This window comes from Lynx rufus, unplaced genomic scaffold, assembly GCF_022079265.1.
Source record: "Lynx rufus isolate CCGP_SWC_20201006 ecotype Redwood Valley unplaced genomic scaffold, mLynRuf1.p SCAF_1, whole genome shotgun sequence".
Lineage (NCBI taxonomy): Eukaryota > Metazoa > Chordata > Mammalia > Carnivora > Felidae > Lynx > Lynx rufus.
In genome coordinates, this window is record NW_025814823.1 from 4,171,457 (window position 1) to 4,191,833 (window position 20,377).

The 20,377-nt window shown below is 43.9% G+C and overlaps 1 protein-coding gene across 3 annotated transcripts in view; it reads left to right on the plus strand.

Annotated features, from left to right (window-relative positions):
- TNFRSF19 (TNF receptor superfamily member 19) overlaps positions 1-20,377 on the plus strand; it is an 84,550-nt gene that overhangs the window by 25,215 nt on the left and 38,958 nt on the right. For all 3 annotated transcript variants that reach the window (XM_047077794.1, XM_047077785.1, XM_047077801.1), the window contains exons 4-5: positions 1,916-2,094; positions 12,620-12,705. In XM_047077794.1, coding sequence (XP_046933750.1) covers positions 1,916-2,094; positions 12,620-12,705 — 265 coding nt within the window. The remainder of the gene's footprint in view (positions 1-1,915; positions 2,095-12,619; positions 12,706-20,377) is intronic.

Genomic DNA, 20,377 nt, shown 5'->3' on the forward strand with positions numbered 1-20,377 from the left:
AAGCACAGCGCCCACGTACAAAGCACCAAAACCAGCAGGGACCTCCCTGCAAAGACCTAGTGTACCCCCCAAGAAATTCTTTTTGAATACGTATCTTTGTTGTTTTCCCGGTTGCCAGAGTCATAGATGCGTTTTGCCAAAGAGTAAATTATCAGAGAATTACGAAAATTCAAAACACCTCATAATTTCACTATCCCCCTCTCCCCCCCCCCCCCCCGCCCAAAGATAATCTCTAGTGAATCCATTCTTCAAGTCAGATTTTTTTTTTTTCCTTCTGTCTGTGCCTTGGTTTAGGACACTAGGGATTAAGAAGGTTGTTGACCTTCTGCTTTCTTGGTCCCCTACCCTTTGTTGTGCATGTTCAGGGCTCACATGTGAAAGGCGAGCTGAGTAACTGAAATGAGGAAGGAACGTACTGCTCCTCTAAGACGTGAACGAGTTTATTAGCCAAAAATATTCTGAATATTTTATTCAGTAGCTTATTGAGTACAGGGACACTACCCTTTGTGTTCGTTTTGATTTTGTTTTTGACCGATAAATACCGCTTAGCTGACTGTGCATGTAACTACAGATCAAGGATTTTAGGCATGTAAGTTTTATAGGCAAATGGGCATTTTGAATGAGCGGGGATTTGCATTCTGCATCCAAAGTTTACAGGGGAGGGGGCCAAGAGATATTGGTGAGGCTCTTCTCTGCTGCATTGAGCTGTGTTTGTGGGCTTGCTCGGTATGCTCTCCAGACGGAGAGAGAGCGTACCCGACAGATCCCACAGTGTCGTGGTGTGGAATCTGATTCCGGAATTCAACTGGGTAGGTTCAAATCCTGCTTCTAACATTAGCTATGTCACCTGGGTTCAGGTACATACCTTCTAGGAAGCTCCCTACCCCCATTCATGAAATGGGAATAATGATGGTGGTTCCCTCATCGGGAAGAAGTACGAATTCATGAGATAATGTGCACCGAGTAACCCAATCGATGTTATTGATTATTATTAACCAACTCAATGTCACTGAGTATAATAATTACACTAATTATTAATGCTTTTGTAAGGGACGGACACGTACTTCTCATTCTGTGTTATAACTTATTTTTAAAGCGATTGTGAACACGTGTCTACACCATTCTTCGTGTTGTTGCATCGTATTTGCATTACACGGCAGGCTATGATTTATTTGGTTCTGGACCTTGTGGAAATGAACCATGTGTGCTGCTCATCCTTGGACCTTTGGTGTCACACAGTTGAATCCAAACAAGAATTCCGTATTCTTCTAAGAAATAGGGAGGAACCTTCCTACTATCACACAACCATAAACGGCTAAACATTTCAAGGTGCCCTCTTCTGGGTAGACCTTCCAGATCGTCAGCTTAGGAAATTTCTTACCCGGTTAGCCTCGGTTTGAAAATATCACCGTTGTTGTATGGAAACCAGTTTGACAATAAATTTCATAGTAAAAAATAAATAAATGAATAAAAATGGAAAAAAAAAAAAGGCTATCACCATTGCTATCAGAGTCCGTATTTCCTGCCCTGATAAGTGAATAAGCGTCTTGAGTTTTTCTCTGACTTCAGTTTCTGAACATGCACATGACTGGCTTAATTGGAGAAGAAGAAGAAAGGGCCATAATTCTGCCATAAACTGGCCATAATGCAGCAGCGGGGGGTCCCGGAGGACCTTTCTTATGCAAATGCTCATGGCTTCTTGAATAAAGTGGATGACTAAGAATACTTAATGCAGTAAGAGAGATGATTAGCAGCGGGAGACACATTTGAACTTGCCGGAAGAGCTGCCTTTGTGTCCAGGAAAACCCACTCCGTAGTTATTAGACCAGCTCTTCCTTTTATCCCCGCCGTCTTTTCCGTCTTTTTCACGCTTGCGACGTCTGAATAGCGTTCTGGTGCTTGTGAATCCCTGCAGGAATGTGGCTTTGGCTACGGGGAGGATGCCCGGTGCCTGACCTGCCGGCCGCACCGGTTCAAGGAGGACTGGGGCTTTCAGAAATGCAAGCCGTGCCTGGAGTGCGCCGTGGTGAACCGCTTCCAGAAGGCCAACTGCTCTGTCACCAGCGACGCCGTCTGCGGGGACTGCTTGCCAGGGTAGGTTGCACGATTTCTCTGCCTCATAATTACTGGCTTAAGTTTTTTAAGGCTTTTTTTTAATGTTTGTTTATTTTTGAGAGAGAGAGAGTGCAAGCACAAGCAGGAGAGGTGCAGAGAGGAGGTGGGGGGGGGAGGGGACAGAGGATCCGAAACGGGCTCTGAGCTGTCAGCACAGAGCCCGACGCAGGGCTCAAACTCACGAACCATGAGATCATGCCCTGAGCGGAAGTCAGACGCTTACCCCGACTGAGCCACCCAGGCCTCCCTGGATTATTTTTAAGCGGGCTTTTCCCTTGTTCCCTCCCAAGTGTGAACCCACACCGATGGGAAGCGGAACACATTTGTCGCGTGGTCGTGACTCCATCCGTGCCCGCTGCGCACTGTGCACTGTGACAGGTGCTGGTTATAAATAAAGTGAATAAGCACACTAACAAAGGATTAGCGTTGCCAGACCCTGAAGCGTTCCCTATAAATCGATGAAAAAGAAAATGTGGACAAGTGGACAAACGAGCGGACGGGCAGTTCACAAAAGAGGAAGCACGTGTGGCCTGTGATCAGATGGCGATGCTCATCCTCGTTTGTGATCACAGAGATATGGATCACAGGTGTTCACTCATTTCCGCGGGTTTTTGTGAAGCGGCTTCGGGAGAAGCGAGGCGTTGCTGAGGTACAGAGGCCGAGCGCCCTACCTGCGTGAAGCTTGTGTCCTAATAAGAGATTTAGAAAGGGCCAAACAGTGAATGACACAGAAGTGAGTTCTGTTGTAGGAGAGGAACCTGGAGCGGGTGAGGCGAACCAGGCGTGCCCGGGGTGGGTGATCAGGGCAGGGGCCTCTGAGCAAGACTCAGAGCAGCTGTGTTGGGGAGGGGCACTGCTGCGGACACAGGGGATGCGGAGACAGACCCTGTCGTGGACGTGACCCTGGAGTTCGGGCCCCCGAGGAGTCTAGGCTCGAGGTCACTGCAGAGGCGTGGCTCTTGCTGGACGTAGCGAGAGCATGCCCACAGGTCACCGAAAGGCACCGTGGCTCTTGCTGAGGTCAGAGGGGAAGACAGACCTGTGGGCCTGAAGGGCAGAAACAGGGTAGGAAAGAGCCTTACGGGCTACGTGTGATGCTACGCGATGATTCAGCATCTGAACCGGTGCAAATTGTAATTGTGTAACACCGGAAACACGGGCAGTGGAAGGATAACCAGCTCTTGGCCTCCACCCAAATGAAAATCTTTCGTGCTCCAAAGGATATCATCAAGAAAACGAAAAGACAACCCGCAGAATTAGAGAAACTATTTGTAAATCATATAGGTAACTAGGGACTGTCTCATCTAGAATACGTAAAGAACTCTTACAACTCACTCATGAAAAGACCAATAACCCAATTAAAATATGGGTGAAGGATCTGAATAGACATTTCTCCAAAGAAGACATTCAGGCAGCCAGTAAGCACATGAAAAGATGCTCAATGTCAGGGAAATGCAAATTAAAACCACATACTTCAAGCCCACTAGAATGGCTGCGACCAAAAAGACAGACAATGACAAGTGTTGGTGAGAAGAAACTGGAACGGTCCTTTCTTGATAGAGACAGAAATTCAATTAGTGGTTTCCTGGGGCTGGTGGCTGGGGAGCGTGGGGAGGAGTGAGGGGTGACCACTCGAGGGTACAGGCTTTCTTCTTTTGGTGTGATGAAAATGTCTAACACTGGTCATTCCAATGGTTGCATGCCTCTGTGAGGACACTCAAGGCCATTTAATTGTGTACTTCACGTGGGTGGATTATAAGGTATGTGAATCAGGTATCAGTAAATCTGCCATTAAAAAAAAAGGAATGGTCTATAATCTCAGACGACGCTGATACCTACGAATATCGTCAGCCGGAGTTCTGACCTTGTGCAAATCTGATTGAGGAACACAAACCCAACGTCTGACGCATCTCCGTTGTTCCTCTTCTACAAGTCTGACAAAAGCACGTGGGTGCCCTTCATCTTTGGGGCAGGGAGAAGAAGTCCTGAGGAGATTCGGGGGGCAGCGGGAGTGCGGAAAAGCACAGGACCCAGGGTCTCGGTTTTTACAAAGAAGGAGCCCACAGGGATGTGCTGTAGAGTCTGAGACAGGACGCACTCTCCCCAGGACCTCCCACCAGAAGTGCTTCCTGATGCTTAACCTCATTCGTTGTCACCTGAACCCACTGCCTTAGCTTCTGTAATGTTTGCTCATTTTTTAAGTAAATGCTGAGATGTGGGAAAGTCAGATACAAGGGAGTAGACATTTGAATGATGTTTCATAGTTTGTTTATATGATTAGTTTAAAATTACATCCTTTCTAAGCCAGCATGAATGTATGAGGCAGGCAATAATTATATAGTGACTTTAACCCAGGCTTTCCAGAGTGTTTTAAAGTGCTCACCCAGGTTGACTCGATTTGTGTGAAGAAGGTAAACAGTTGGAACCCGTTTTATAGATAGGAAAACTGAGGCAGAAAGAAAATAAGCAAATTGCGTATAGCTCTCAGAAAAATGATGCGGGGCGCCCGGGTGGCTCAGTCGGTTGAGCGTCCGACTTCGGCTCAGGTCATGATCTCGCGGTTCGTGGGTTCGGGCCCCGTGTCAGGCTCGGGACTGACATCTCGGAGCCTGGAGGCTGCTTGGGATTCTGTCTCCCTCTCTCTCTGCCCCTCCCCCACTCACACTCCATCTCTTTCAAAAAATAAACATTAAAAAAAACGTTTTTAAGAAAAGGAATAAAAAGCAATAATTTAAAAAAAAAAAAAAGAGTCCTCTGCTGTCCTAAGGTTCAGCCCCAATAGGACAGCGGCTGCCTTTTCCCCACAAGCAGTAGGGCGTGGAAATAGTGTGTCCCCTGTGCCTCGGTGTGAGTGATTGGAGCCTCAGTGCCCTTGTTCCCAAATGTGTCCAACGACTTCAGGCCAGTTCCTTAATTTCTCTGACACCTGTTCTTCTTACCTGTACGTTGTCATCTGATAAAACCGACCTGCAGCATTGCTGGAAGGATCGAGGATACACTGCATGCAAAGCGCCCAGCAGAGTGCCTGGCCCCTAGTGAGCACTAAATACGTATCTGACATCCTCACCAATCAGTGTTACTAGAAGCCAGTGAAAGCTTTATTTACCTGACTGCTTCTTTTTTGGGTTTTTTGTGAGGCATTTTTAGAGTGTGGCCAGTGGGCCTGCAGCCACCTTCTCTGTCTCCCGTGTTCCCATCCCTTCTCTGCCAAGGGGACATGGGCCCCCGCCTGGAAGGATAACCCAGCCCCTACCAGTTCTTTGCTGCTTCTCGTGACGACGATAGCTGACGTTTATTGAGCATTTATGATGAGTTGAGCACTGTGTGCAGGTTAGCTTATTTAATCATCAAAACCACTCCGTAAGCCAGGGATTAATATCAAACCCCCTTTAACACGGGAAAATTGATCCTTGGAGGGGATAAATGACACGCCCAAGGTCACCCCACTTGTCATGCTGCTGCTGAACCCCTATGCCTAACCACATGTCTAGTGTCACAGGGAGCCCTCCCCTGGAGCCTCTGTGACTGAGGCGAACCGTGTGGCCTGCCACAGCCCTTCTGTGCCCCACCCCCAGTACACCCTGGTGCCCCGCCAGCCTCCTTGCCTGAATTGCCTTGGCGGGCTCTCTCATCTTGACATGGGGCCCCCCTTGCCCATTCTCAGAGCATGGGCAGGGTATCCAGCGTGAGATCACTAAGCACCGCACTGTTCTTGGCCCTGACCCTGATGGTTCATCTCCTCGTAGGTATTTGTTCGCTTTCAAGGGGCCCTTGCTGTCAGTTGCTAAGGAACGTAAACAGTAGGCTGTCCGTCGGTATGAAGCTGGGTGCCGGTGAGAGAATGGGAGAGAACAGAGTGGTCATCCAGTACATAGAACATCCACTGCAGAACGTTTGACCGTGGCCTGACTGTAATACACAGGACATGGTGACTGCCTTCCGGGCTGTATTGAGCGAGCTCAGTATAAAACGAGAGCTGGACTGTGGTGTGTCGTTTTCCCTGCAGAAATGCTTTCGTTGATTGAACAGTTGACGGTTTACAACCAGGTTTTCTTAAAATGGCCCTTTTCAAACATGGCGTTCGTCAGGCAAACTGGTGTTATTTGGATTGAGTTCAATTAAAAATTCTTTTCGAATTCAGTGTTGGAGAAAGTTTTGGGTCTAAAAGATGTATTTACTGTGATTAGGTAAAATCCAGCATGATTTCCTTTTTCTGTGTGCATTAGCCATGCGAACGCCCAGAGTAAAATTCGAAGTTCCCCTATGGATCCCAGTTTAGCCAAACACCTGTATATGTCCTGATCCCTTTTATTTCATTTTATTTTTCAAATTTTTTATATGTTTTTAATTTATTTTTGAGACAGAGACAGAGCATGAGCAGGGGAGGGGCAGAGAGAGAGGGAGACACAGAATCGGAAGCAGGCTCCAGGTTCTGAACGGTCAGCACAGAGCCCGACGCGGGGCTTGAACTCACGTACCACGAGATCATGACCCGAGCCGAAGTCAGAGGCTCGACCGACTGAGCCACCCAGGCACCCCTCATTTTATTTTTTAAAATTTGTGTCCTTTCTCACTTGGTCAGAAAGCAGAGTTACCAATGTTTCTGTGTCCCTAAAACCATGGCAGTCTAAGCAAGAGAAGGTAAAATATTTTTTAAAGATTGATACGTTTCTTTATCCACTTAATATTTTCAGTCACGTATTTTTTTAAAGATTTTTATTTTTATTAAATGCTATTTATTTTGAGAGAGAGAGAGAGAGAGAGAGAGAGAGGAAGAGAGAGAATCCCAAGCAGGCTTCACGCTGTCAGCACAGAACCCACGTCGGGGCTCAGACTTACAAACCATGAGATCATGACCTCAGCCGAAATCAAGAGTCAAACGCTCAACTGACTGAGCCACCCTGGTGCCCCTTCAGTTACATAGGAAAACTCTAATTTCTTTTTTTTTTTTTTTTTAAATTTTTTTTTTCAATGTCTATTCACTTTTGGGACAGAGAGAGACAGAGCATGAACGGGGGAGGGGCAGAGAGAGAGGGAGACACAGAATCGGAAACATGCTCCAGGCTCTGAGCCATCAGCCCAGAGCCCGACGCGGGGCTCGAACTCACGGACCGCGAGATCGTGACCCGGCTGAAGTCGGACGCCCAACCGACTGCGCCACCCAGGCGCCCCGGAAAACTCTAATTTCTATACCTTCATCTTCAAATTGGAGGATAATTTTGAGGCAACTTTTCTAACAATTAAAAGCACAATGTCTGTGATGGCGAGTACATAACTGGTAGTTTAGTAACTACTCGTTTTTAGAATTCTGAATTAATCGCACTTTGTACTAAACAGAAAAAAAGGAGAGTCGGTGGATGGTTTCAAACATTTTGTTACATTTTTTTTTAGTTGAAAAGCTAAATTAGAATTAAAAATTAAGTTTAAAAAACCTTAGATTCTGCCATTACGCCATTGGAATAAAGAAGCTGGCAGGGCAGATTCTGAATGCTTTGGTGTAATCTCCGTGCAGCTGCGGATAGGCGCTCTGGGTCACGTCCAAGCATCATCTGTCCGTGGGTGCAGCGGTTACATACGTGGGAGCCTCATGAATTGGTGTGTCCACTCAACCTCATTTCTAGTCAGCTTTTCAAGCTATTTCTGCTTAGTGTTTAATGGTCATTTAAACATGTTGTGATTGCGGCGCCTGGGTGGCTCAGTCTGTTGAGCGTCCAACTTTGGCTCAGGTCACGATCTCACAGTTCATGAGTTCGAGCCCCACGTCGGGGTCTGTGCCGACAGCTCGGAGCCTGGAGCCTGCTTCGGAATCTGTCTCCCTCTCTCTCTGCCCCTCCCCTGCTCACGGTCTGTCTCTCTCCCTCTCAAAAATAAATAAACATTAAAAAATTTAAAAAAATATATGGTGTGATTTGCTCACCTTCTAGTTTCATTTCCGTAATGGCCCTCAAACTCATAATATATTTTCATCAGTATACTTTTGGCAAATATATGTGATTCATTTGTTAGGGAAAGCTCAGACCTCAAAAGCGTTTTGTCACGAGGAGAGGTCCTTGTTTTAAAAACATTTAATGACATCTGCATTGGATTCTCCATGCTTTCCATTTCCTTAGTTTTTAAGAAGTTTTAAAATGTGTGTTTCAGTATCAAAATGCGATGTTGAAAATGTTGGGTGTAACATTTTTTTATTTCACTTTCTGTTCTGCTTATTTACAAAAATGAGTTTTCACATGTAAAACTATTTTAGACTGTGTCGATGTTTACTTGTAATTTGGCAGATTTTCTGGCCGAGAGGATAAGTAATAGTAGTCTGCATATATTACGATGTTTAGTAGGAAATACATCTGTAATAATGCTGTCTTACATTACGCTACGGTTTTTGCCTTACTTCAAAAATTTTTATGCATTTTTGGTTGTGAAAAATAACATAAGGTTTATCGTCTTAACCATTTTTAAGTGTATAGGTTACTAGTGTTAAGTACATTTACGTTGTTTGGAACAGATCTCTAGAACATTTTCATCTTCCCAAACTGAAACTCTATACCCAGTAAACAACGACCTATCCCCCTTTCCTGCTCCCTTCGGCCCCTGGTAATCACTGTTTATATGAATTTGATTACATACCTAATCTGAGTGGAATCATGTAGTATTTCTCCTTTTGTGACTGGTTTGTTTCACTTAACATAACGTCCTTAAGATTCATCCGTGTTCTAGGATGGGACTGGGACAGGATTTCCTTCCTCCCATCCTTTTTTTTTTTTTTTTTTTTTTTAAATTAGAGCAGGTCTGTTCTTTTTAAAAAAATTTTTTTTTAAGTTTATTCATTTGTTTTGAAAGAGATGGAGACAGCATGAGTGGGGGCAGGGCAGAGAGAGAGAGGGAGGGACAGAATCCCAAGCGTGCTGCCAGCACAGAGCCTGATGTGGGGCTCGAACTCACGAAACCGTGAGATCAGATCGTGACCTCAGCCGAAACCAAGAGCCAGACGCCCCCAGGATTTCCTTCCTTTTCAAGGCAGGATAATATTCCATTGTATGGCTACGCCTCATTTTGTTTACCCCTTCATTTGCCCCATGGATATTTGGACATGCACCTTTTGGCTGTTGTGAATAGTGATGCTAGGAATAAGGGTGCAAATATCTCGTCTACACCCTGCCTTCCGTTCTCTTGGAATCAGCCCAGTAGTGGAATTGCTGGATCATATGGCCGTTGTGTTTTTCGTGTTTTGAGGAACCTCCTTACTGATCTCCGTAGCACCGTCTCACTTTCCCACCAACAGTGCACAGCGCTTCCAATTCCCCTCCGAAGCCTCCCCACACTTGATGGTTTCTGTGTTGCTTTGGTTTGCTTTTCAGTAGCCGTCCTGATGGGTGTGAAGTGATACTTCATTGTGGTTTTGAAGTGCATTTTCCTGATGAGGAGTGATGTTGGCTGTAGGCCGTCTTTTCATGTGCTTATTGGCCATTTGTATACCATCTTTGCAGAAATGTCTCTTCAAGTCCTTTGCCCATCTTTTAACCAGGTTATTTGATTTTTGTTGTTGAGTGAATATCCTAGACATCAACTCCTTACCAAATACAGGATTTGCAAAGATTTTCTCCCCTAGTGCAGGTTCATTTTTCACTCCGTTGATTGTCGATTGTATCCTTGTTTTTTTTTTAATCCTGGAAAAGAAGATTATTATTTTATTATCATTTAAAACTTTTTTTTTGATGTGACCTACTTGGTTTTAACCAGTTTATTGAGGTATAATTGACAATTAAAAAGCTGTACATATTTAATGTATAAACTTGATGAGTTTGGGGATAAGTATACATTGATTGTGTCCTTTGATGCAGAAAATTTCACGCAGCCCAGGGTATCAGTTTTTGCTTTTGTTGCCTATTTCACATATGCCTTTTGATTGCATTTTGACGTCACATCCAAGAAATCATTGCCAAATTCAAAGTCATGAAGTTTTTCTCCTGTTTTCTTTTAGGAGTTTTATAGTTTTGGGTCTTATGTTTAGGTTTTTAATTCATTTTGAATTAGTTTTTGTATAGGGTGTTAGATAAGGTTCCAACTTTTGCATGTGGATATCCAGTTTTCCCAGCACCATTTGTTGAAGACCTGTCTCCGTTTAGGTGGCCTTGGTACTCTTGTCGAAGATCATTTGACCCTATATGTGAGAGTTTATTTCTGGGCTGTCTTGTTCCATTGGTCTACGTGTCTGTCTTTGTACCAGTATTGATTATTGTAGCTGTAATTGGCTATTATACTGTATTGTATGTGGCACGCTGTGTTGTGTATTGCACTCTATTGATTATTATAGCTTTGTAATATGTTTCAATATCAGGAAGTGTTACTCCTCCACCTTTGTTCTTTGACTATTGCTTTGTGCATCACAAAATAGATTTTTTAATTAAAACCAGGTGGGAACTCACCATATTACAATATGGACATATTTTCATAGTCAAATAGAAATGGAAGGTTAGGCAAACACTGAATGTACCTTAGCATTTGAGGTAATTTACCTGCTTTTAAAGAAAAATTTTGCAGGGGCGCCTGGGTGGCTCAGTCGGTTGAGCGTCCGACTTCGGCTCAGGTCATGATCTCGCAGTTCGTGGGTTTGAGCCCCATGTCAGGCTCTGTGCTGACAGCTCGGAGCCTGGAGCCTGCTTCGGATTCTGTGTCTCCCTCTCTCTCTGACCCTCCCCTGTTCATGCTCTGTCTCTCTCTGTCTCAAAAATAAATAAACGTTAAAAAAATTTTTTTTTAAGAAAAATTTTGCTTCAACCATAAATCATACAGATTTGCTACTACAATATCCAATTTCATAAAATAATTTCATCTGCCTTGCTCTTTATAAACTTGATCTGCAAATTGATTCTCCAAATCACTATTTTGTCATAGAAGAAATATATTTTGAAATACATTCACAAGTAATCACTGTTTTCTTAAAATTTTCAAATGTTTATTTGTTTTTTGAGAGAAAGAGACAGAGTGTGAGTGAGGGAGGGGCAGAGAGAGAGGGACACAGAATCCGAAGCCAGCTCCAGGCTCCGGGCTGTTGGCACAGAGCTGGACGCAGGGCTCGAACTCACGGAGTGTGAGATCATGACCCGAGCCGAAGTTGGCTGCTTAACCGACTGAGCCACCTAGGCGCCCCTAAATAATCACTGTTACTATTTGGTATATAATATGCTTCCACATTTTTTCAGTGCAAATACATGTATGTAAATTATTTTAGCTGCTTTGGTAAAAAAAAAAAAAAATCTGAAAGGATCTATACCAGAGTGTGTGTTCGTACAAAATAGAATTATGTTATTCTTTCTTTTTTTCACCTGCTGATATTTCATGAGTTAAAAAAAAATACGTATACTAGATCTACGTTGTATTCCATTGCCTCGGGACTACCGTGGCTAGTCATATCGACTGTTATGTACTGAAAGCGTGCCTAATGGGTTTTTTTCTTTTATAAATAATAACACGATTGCATTGTTGTAAGTACCGCGTCACCCACTTGGTTGTTTCTTTAGGAAAAATTTCAAAAAAATGAACCTCCTGGTTAAAGGATATATAAACTATTTTATTGGGTTCTGATCGCGTATCCCTGAACTGCCCTTCTACAAGTGGCCTTTATGATGCCACTGGCATCCAGACATGTGCTATTTTGTCTGTACTCACTAGTGTTCTGAGTAAAAATGGTACATTTTCACTGCAGTGTGCATTTACTTGATTAGTTTCACAGGGTCTAACATTTCAATGTTAAATTTTTTTAACATTTAATTGCATCATGCTTTTTAGTTTTCACTGAAAGTTTTAAATTATGAAATGTTCTTCTTTTTGGGAGTTAATGTTCTTTGCCTGTTTCTATTACAGACTGAAATTACAGACAATGCTATGATTAGGACTATTTTTCAGGGTTCTTTTGCCCGTTAACTATGTTGATGGTGCTTTATTTCTTTTTGCTCTTCAGCAGTATTTTGTGTGTGTGTGTGTGTGTGTGTGTGTGTGTGTGCGTGCGCGCGCGTTTGTGTATGTGTGTGTGGTAAAAGCTGTTATCTCTTCCATTCCAGCTCCTGGGTTTCTTGTCATGCCTACAAAAATAACCCTGTATGAAAGTTACATAAGTATCTCCCTACATTTTTCCATTGCATTTATGGTTTGCTTGGCTCTTTGGGGGCTCTGAATTTCGGGTGTTTAAAAACTAGCACTTGATTTACGAGGGGTTTTGTCATTTAAATTACAATAGAATTGCAAAAGACCACTGATTTCCTATTCCCTCACCAGCACGACCATCTCAATATAGAGGGGCTGAGTAGAATTTACAATGTCTAGTGGAATTGATATTTCTTAAATGTTCACCACATCTAAGGATGTGTCTAAGATACTGCTATGTTTAAGCCTTTGAATTGCTTTTTTAAAAAAGTAGAACTGGTAATTTGTAAATTATCATGAATCTGTTAGCTGCAACTTGGAGCTTAGAAGGAAGAGCTAATGAGGATTATTTTTCTTTCTCTTCTAGATTTTATAGGAAGACAAAACTCGTCGGTTTTCAAGACATGGAGTGTGTACCTTGCGGGGACCCCCCACCCCCTTACGAGCCACACTGTGAGTGAACTCCAAAGACTTTTAGAAACGTTTCTACAGTTAGCAAATGGAGCACAGTCTCTCTCTACGGTGGGGCTTATAATGCGCATTCTTTTGTCAAGCCTCCAGCAAGATATAAAGTCCTTTTGTTGTGCGCCCCAGTCAGCCAACTGTGTCCCTTGGTTTGCCTCTCAGAGGGAAATACAGACATTTTGCTGCCTCTTGTTTCATTCTAACTCTTATCTTCATTCTGGATATGGAACTTGGGCAACTCCAATTAACTAGGTGATCCAAATCCTAATGCGTAAGGTCTTTGCCTTGGCCCCACGAATTCCTGTGTTTTCCCTTCTTAGTCCCCAGGCACTGTTATGTGGCCACTTCCCTGCCTTCCCAGAGACATTCCTGTCCATGATTCACCACCCTCATTAATATATCATTAAGTTAAATACTGGCTCCTTTCATTCACTCCTTCATTTTTCTCATTTCACAGATAAATAGGAAGAGAAAACCCATTGCATGGCAGAAATACAACCATGAATGAGAAATTTTTGCCTTTTCTTCTCTGTATTTTTTTTTTAATTTTTTTTTTCAACGTTTATTTATTTTTTGGGGGGACAGAGAGAGACAGAGCATGAACGGGGGAGGGGCAGAGAGAGAGGGAGACACAGAATCGGAAACAGGCTCCAGGCTCCGAGCCATCAGCCCAGAGCCTGACGTGGGGCTCGAACTCACGGACCGCGAGATCGTGACCTGGCTGAAGTCGGACGCTTAACCGACTGCGCCACCCAGGCGCCCCTTTTCTTCTCTGTATTAACATGGATCTTTTTCTATCATATTTTCCCCTTTGATATAAAAAATATTTGTCACCAGTTCTCAGTTCGCATTGATTTTGAATAGGAAGGAGAGTGGCTCCTGGCTTTTCTTAATCCCACATGCAGATCTGGCCAGTGGAAACTCACAGGTGATGGGCCAGGAAAGAAGTCAGCAGATGGGCTCCTCCCGGGGCGGGCGGGCTCAAGGCTTGTCTTTGCTGAGCAGGGCTCTAGTGAGTTGTGCTTCCGTGTCCAGGAGGGAGAGGGTGGGAGGTGTTGATCCTGTGTATAGGTCGCTCATGCCTTTCTGGGGAGCATTGGTAATAGACATGTATATATTTGGGGTCTCTTTGATGTGTTCTTGCTTCTTCTGTGACAAAAGCACCCTCTGAACTAACTGAAAGTGACTGTATTACTGATAAGGCCACATAGTGCTTGTGTTTTCAAGAATATCATGTAATTTGCAATCCATATTATTATGTCCTTTACCGAAATGCATTACTTTCTATTCTTTGTTTAATGTAGTAGAAAGGCAAAAAAAAGGCGGGGGGGATTCTGAGCTTTACAGAAATGCATATTGGCCCTGTTTTTATAATATGCAAACATTGGCCAAATAATTCATTGCATTTAACAAATGCAGTTTTTTTTTTTTTTTGTTTTTTTTTTTTAAATTTTTTTTTTTTTTCAACGTTTATTTATTTTTGGGACAGAGAGAGACAGAGCATGAATGGGGGAGGGGCAGAGAGAGAGGGAGACACAGAATCGGAAACAGGCTCCAGGCTCTGAGCCATCAGCACAGAGCCCGACGCGGGGCTCGAACTCACGGACCGCGAGATCGTGACCTGGCTGAAGTCGGACGCTTAACCGACTGCGCCACCCAGGCGCCCCAACAAATGCAGTTTTGACTGTTATGTTTCAGCCGTAACAGGGAAACAGTTGTTTTCCTTAACTTTCTCGCTGCCCTATCACCAGTCTAAATTTATCGATGAGGACACCAGGTCCAGAAAGAAGAATAATTTTCCATGGTTGGCTGGGAAACAGTGGAGACACAATTCAGACCCTAATCTGTCTGTCTAATGTCAAACGTTGCGTCCTTACCACCACACTCTACTGTCTCCCTAAGAAAAACAAACATGTAATCTACGACATGTTGACTTTTTGTTTGCTTTAATATTCATCATTTAAACCAAAACTCTAAAAACCTAATGTAGAGGAGATGCTTTATGCTACACAGCCCGTGAAAGGACATGTCCTCTTGCCAATTAAAACAGGGCGGCGACCTGGTCATGCCTGTAGGTCAGCTCAGCCATCATTTTGCCCAGAAGGCAAATTAAGATCATGTATTTCATCCCAAAGAACCATTAAAAGATTTAGTAAAGTAACTGCTATTGCCCAGTTTAGAGTTGGAAAGTACTTGGGTTATTTTTTCTCTTTAATTTACTCGGTTTGAATTTAATATGATCTGGTCATAAGTCTGAGGCATTGGAATTTTTTGCCTTTGGGGATCTGGCTAAGCTCGGACATCATAAATTAGACTTGCAACATAGTTTTCACATTTAACTTCTAATGTGTTGTAAAGTCCTGAGTAAGTTACAATTTGAAGAGAAAGTTAACTGGTTTAATGTATGTGTACAGATCTATTCCTCCATAAATGCCACTTTTTAGAAAGCAAGGAAAAACAAGTTATTTTTCTAAGTGGGAAATGCCGTGTGCAAGGTAATAGCCTTCCAAATCATGAAACAATGGTCTGGTGGTCTTGAGTGAGTGTTAATCCTTATCTCTGTAAAGGAAGGTTTGCTGCCTTTGGCACAGTTCTTGGGAATAATTCCAGGGCGCACACAACTAATCTCCTCAGAAGAGATCTTGAAGTCTTTTGGGGGGTTTCTGTAAGGTACCTTATGTTTTCGTTTCTTCTACTTTGGGTGTTTCAACTCATCCACAAAGAACTACTTCTCTGGTGATTTTTTTTTCCTGCTGAAGAGTTCCTGTTTTATTTAGAGTCAGCTGTAAGAAAGTGGCACCACTCAAGCCGCCTCAAATAATGGGGTTTGTTTTGAGGCTCTACATGGTAGTGAGAGGCTGGAACTTCCCTGAACTTGGGGCCTGGGGCAGCACTGGAGTGTGGGAGCTGTCGCCCCCCTGTGGCAGGAGGCTGTGAGTTCTGCCCTGGGTTCTGGTCAGCACCACCATGGTTTCTCAGCCAGTGGGGGCTCTGTTTATGTCTCCTCATTTCCCCCCATGCTTCCAAGGGGCCGCTTCGGTCTGTACTTTCGGGTCATGCCTCTGAAGGAGAGACTCTGATTGGCCAAGTGAAATACCATCGTCCTGTGAGACAGAGCCTTGTTCATTTAGCTGTTGAACAAATATCTGAGTGCCCAATGGGAGCCAGGCCCACGATGATGGACCAGTAGGCCCCGATTCTTATTGGAGCTTATGGTATAGCGGGGGGAGTTGTCAACTGACTACCCCACATGCAACAGTATTCACATCCTACCCACATGGCTGCAAAAGTGTGACGGGCCGGTCCTGTGCCTAGAGGGATCCGTGGTGCTCTAAGAATGTATAGCGGATAGTGATGCAGGAACATTAGGGACGACTTTGCAGAGCTATGACTTTCAAGCTGTGATCTAAAGGGTCGGTTAGAGGAGGATGAGCCAGGAAGTCAGAAGAAGCCAGGAGAGTATGTAGAGTCCCGCAGCCATTGAATGCTGCGTGCAAGTCGAGTCGGTTGACACTGGAAATGTCCCTTACACTTAGGACCCTGCAGATCTGTGTTGACATCGACATCACCGTCTTAGTGAGTAATGGAGATGCAACCAGGTGATAATGAAACGAGGGGAGGAGTCGAGACAGTTCTGGACAACTGTCCAGAGGTTTGCCTGCGAAGGTGACACGGGAGTGTGCAGCCAGCGAAGGGTTTTGTTTACTTTCGTTCCTTAGGTGAGCAACACATTTGCTTGTTTGCAGGTTGAAGGGAAAGGTTGAGAGAGGTTGACTATTTTATATGAGAAAAGACTGGAATGAGCAGTCGCGTAAGGGCTGCTGGAAGAGGACCCTGAAGCATAATTGTTGGGTTGGCCCTCTCTGGAAGGAGGGAGTGCTCCCTGCTCTAACGAGAGAAGAGGGGAGCGGGGGCAGTGACCATGGACTTCTGCCTTCGGTGGCAGGAGGTGGGGGGCGGGGGCTCATAGACTTGGCTTCTGTGTGTGTGAAGTAGGAGGCACTGTTTTCTGCCAAGTCAGGCGGGAGCCAGGGAACTCAGAGGCTGGAAAAGCACAGGTCTTTGAAGTTCTCATTACGGAGTGTGGGAGGGAAGTCGATCGGAGAAAACAGTGGCTTTCCCGGTGGCACCAAGAGTCCAGATGAAGTTCGCGGTCATAGCAGGGCATTGTTTGCTTCTCCCGTGACGTCTGTAGATGCTTCTGCTACAGGGGTGACTCAGGCCACCTCTGAAGGTGCCCCAGAACGTACGTAAGTGGTGCCCTAAATGTGCAGCTTATAGCAAGCTACAAATAAGTCTTGAAAATACAGTCCATATTAGTAACACAAGAGTACTTTGAAATAAATGTTAAGTACATTTTCTTATATTGATGTAATACCTGAAGCATACCAAAGTAACGACTTAACAGAAACGCAAGACTGAAAACTTCCCACATTTCTGTCAACCACGTTTTCTTTATTCATCCATCAGTGGACACTTAAGTTGTTTCCTGTCTTGGCTATCATAAATAATGCTGCAGCGAACATGGGGTGCAGATATCTTTTTGACTTAGTGTTTTCATTTCTTCAGATAAATACCCAGAAGTGGAATTGCTGAGTCGTATGGTAGTCCTATTTTTAATTTTTTTTTTTTTCGGAACCTCCATACTGTTTTCTACAAACTGGCTGCACCAGTTTGCATTCCCACCAACAGTGCCGAGGGTTCCCCTTTCTCCACATCCTTGCCAACATTTGTTATTTTTTGTCTGATAGTAGCCATTCTAACAAGTGTGAGGTGATATTGTGATTTTGATGATGAGTGATGTTGAGTTCGTGTACCTGTTGGCCATCTGTATGTCTTCTTTGGAAAAGGTCTATTTAGACCCCTTGCCCATCTTTTAATCAGATTTCCTTTTGCTATTGAGTTCTGTGAGTTCTTTATATATGTTGGATATTAACCCCTTGGGATATATGATGTTTCTATCTTCTCCCATTCAGTAGGTTGCTTTTTTACTTTGTCGATGGTTTCCTTTGGTGTGCAGAAGTTTTTTAGTTTGAGGTAGACCCACTCGTTTATTTCTGCTTTTGTTGCCGTTGCTTTCGGTGTCAGATCCCAAAAATCATCACCAAGAACTGATGTCAAGGAGTTTACTGCCTCTTTTCTTTTCTAGGAATTTTATGGATTCAGGTCTTACATTTAAGTTTTTCATCCGTTTTGAGTTAATTTTTGTATATGGTGTTAGAAAGTGGTTCAGTTTCACTCTTCTGCATGTGGCTGTCCACTTTTCCCCAACACCATTTATTGAAGAGATTGTCCTTTCCTCATTGTATATTTATTGTATACAATTGTATACAATACATTGTATATTTCCTCTGTCATAAATTAATTGACCCCCTATCTGTGGATTTATTTCTGCGTTCTCTATTCTGTCCCATTGATCTGTTGTTATGCCAATACCATACTGTTTTGATTACCATAGCTTTGTAATATAGTTTGAAATTAGGAAGCATGTTACCTCCAGCTTTGTCCTTTTTTTCTCAAGATTGCTTTGGCCGTTCAGGTCTTTATGGTTCCATACACATTTTAGGAAGGTTTGTTCTATTTCTGTGAAAAATGCCATTCAAATGTTGATAGGAGCTGCATTGAATCTGTGCATTGCTTTGAGTACTATGGGCATTTTAACATTAATTCTTCCAGTATGTGAGCACGGAATACCTCATGCAGGTTTTCAATTGAACTAAATGAAGTCAGATCCAGAAAGATACCTGCCACAGAGTTAGCTCAGTAATGACCGTTTACCTGCCGGCCTGCTCTGAGTGATGACCGCACCTGCCTTACATCTCCCGCCGTCCCACCCCGAGCCACGTGTGCTCCTTGGAGCATGTGGAGGTTGGGAGTTGTCCCACATGGGGAGGATCTCAGGGTGCAGCTGGCTTTGATTGTCGTCTTGCTGTCTTCCACCCCCACTGACAGGGGAGCAACAAAGGATACCCAGAAAGGGGCTGCGGTGGATTTTGTGTTTGATGACTGGAATGGCTAGAATACCAGGCTGCAGCAACCCTACATCGGCTGGTCTCCTTCCTCTCTGTCCCCACTGCCCAAGGCCCCGAGCCACCTGCCTGACCAGCGTGGGCTAATTTCAGCTTCCCTCCCCTCAAGCTAATACTGATGGATGTGTGAAGGCAATTGATTAGTCCACTGGTCACCTCTTTGTCAGCTCACCAATAGCATTGATTTGTGACGAAGAGCACAGGGTTGATTGGTGACATCAATGTAAATTGCAGATCAATAAAAGGCACCATTTACATAAAAGTCCCTGCTTGGGGCTTTGTTCCTCATTGCTTTTATCTTCACTTCCTAAAAATATGCACCCATTTAGGGCATTAAGGAGAAATGGCAGGCCGGGGGAACACACAAGAAATTTTAGAAGAACTACATCCTGTCCTGGGTCTGATAAGAAATGCAGATTTTGTATGATTTCTTTGAGCAATGTTTACTTAATTTGGAACAAATACTGTGGTTGGAACAAATGGTTTTGAAAAAACTCAAAGCGGTTTTTCATCCAGCGCAGCTTTATTTAAGTGTGTTTAACCTAGATGTTTGCTTTGTTCTTGGGGGCTTTGTAAAACAAGCACGTGATTCCAAAGAGATAAGTGACCAGATAAGTCTCTGTGTGGGGGAAAGAGAGAAAAGCGGGAGCTATGCTGGCCTGCAACTATTTAGGAGTTTTACATGGCTTACCCGTCTCTAAACACAGCAGGTCTCTGTACCAATACGTGATAAATGACAGCCTTAAAAAATGATTATTTTTCAAAAGAAACTTAAGATACCTTCCAAATTAACAGAGAAAGGTAACATCGAAATAACCTTTTAAAAGAAATGCTTGCTCCTTAAAGATAACTTTTAACGATTAGTAGAAAACAAGAAGGGAGAATACCATAAGCAAAGCATTTCCCGCATTAGCGCGTACAAAACAAAAGCCAGCATCTGGGTGGTTTTCTCTCATCCTTTTTTGATATTTACCACTGATGTTTGAAAATTCGATGTAATTATGGTGTTCATACTGCTTTGCCTTTTTCTACTTACGCTATAATTTTTTTCATATACTATCTAAGCATTATTTTAATGACATTACTTTTTTAAACGTTTATTTATTATTAAGAGACAGAGAGAGACAGAGCGTGAGCAGGGGAGGGGCAGAGAGAGAGGGAGACACAGCATCCGAAGCAGGTTCCAGGCTCCGGGCTGTCGGCACAGAGCCCGGCGTGGGGCTCGAACCCACGAACCGTGAGATCACGACCTGAGCCGACGTCGGACGCTCAACCGACTGAGCCACCCAGGCGCCCCGGTTTCAGTGGCATTATTGATTAAAGTACCATTTAGGTATCTGGGCTACAGTTGGATTGTAAGGCTGCTGTGTTACGCGCATCGTTGCCGTTCACATCGCTGTGCGGGAAGCAGTCTTTCCCCACGATCGCACTGCGGATGGGTGCCCACAGCTTCTGGGTCCAAAGGTATTCATGTGCAACTATCGTGAGGTTCTTGTAAAGGTAGGGTGCCTGGGAAAAGCGTCTTTGAAAGAAACCAGAAACAAGTCTAAAAGGAAGGAAGTTGCAAGTGTTTTGGAATCGGTGCCAATACGATGCGTCTTCAGGTTTTCTCTGAAAGGGGAGGGGGCAGA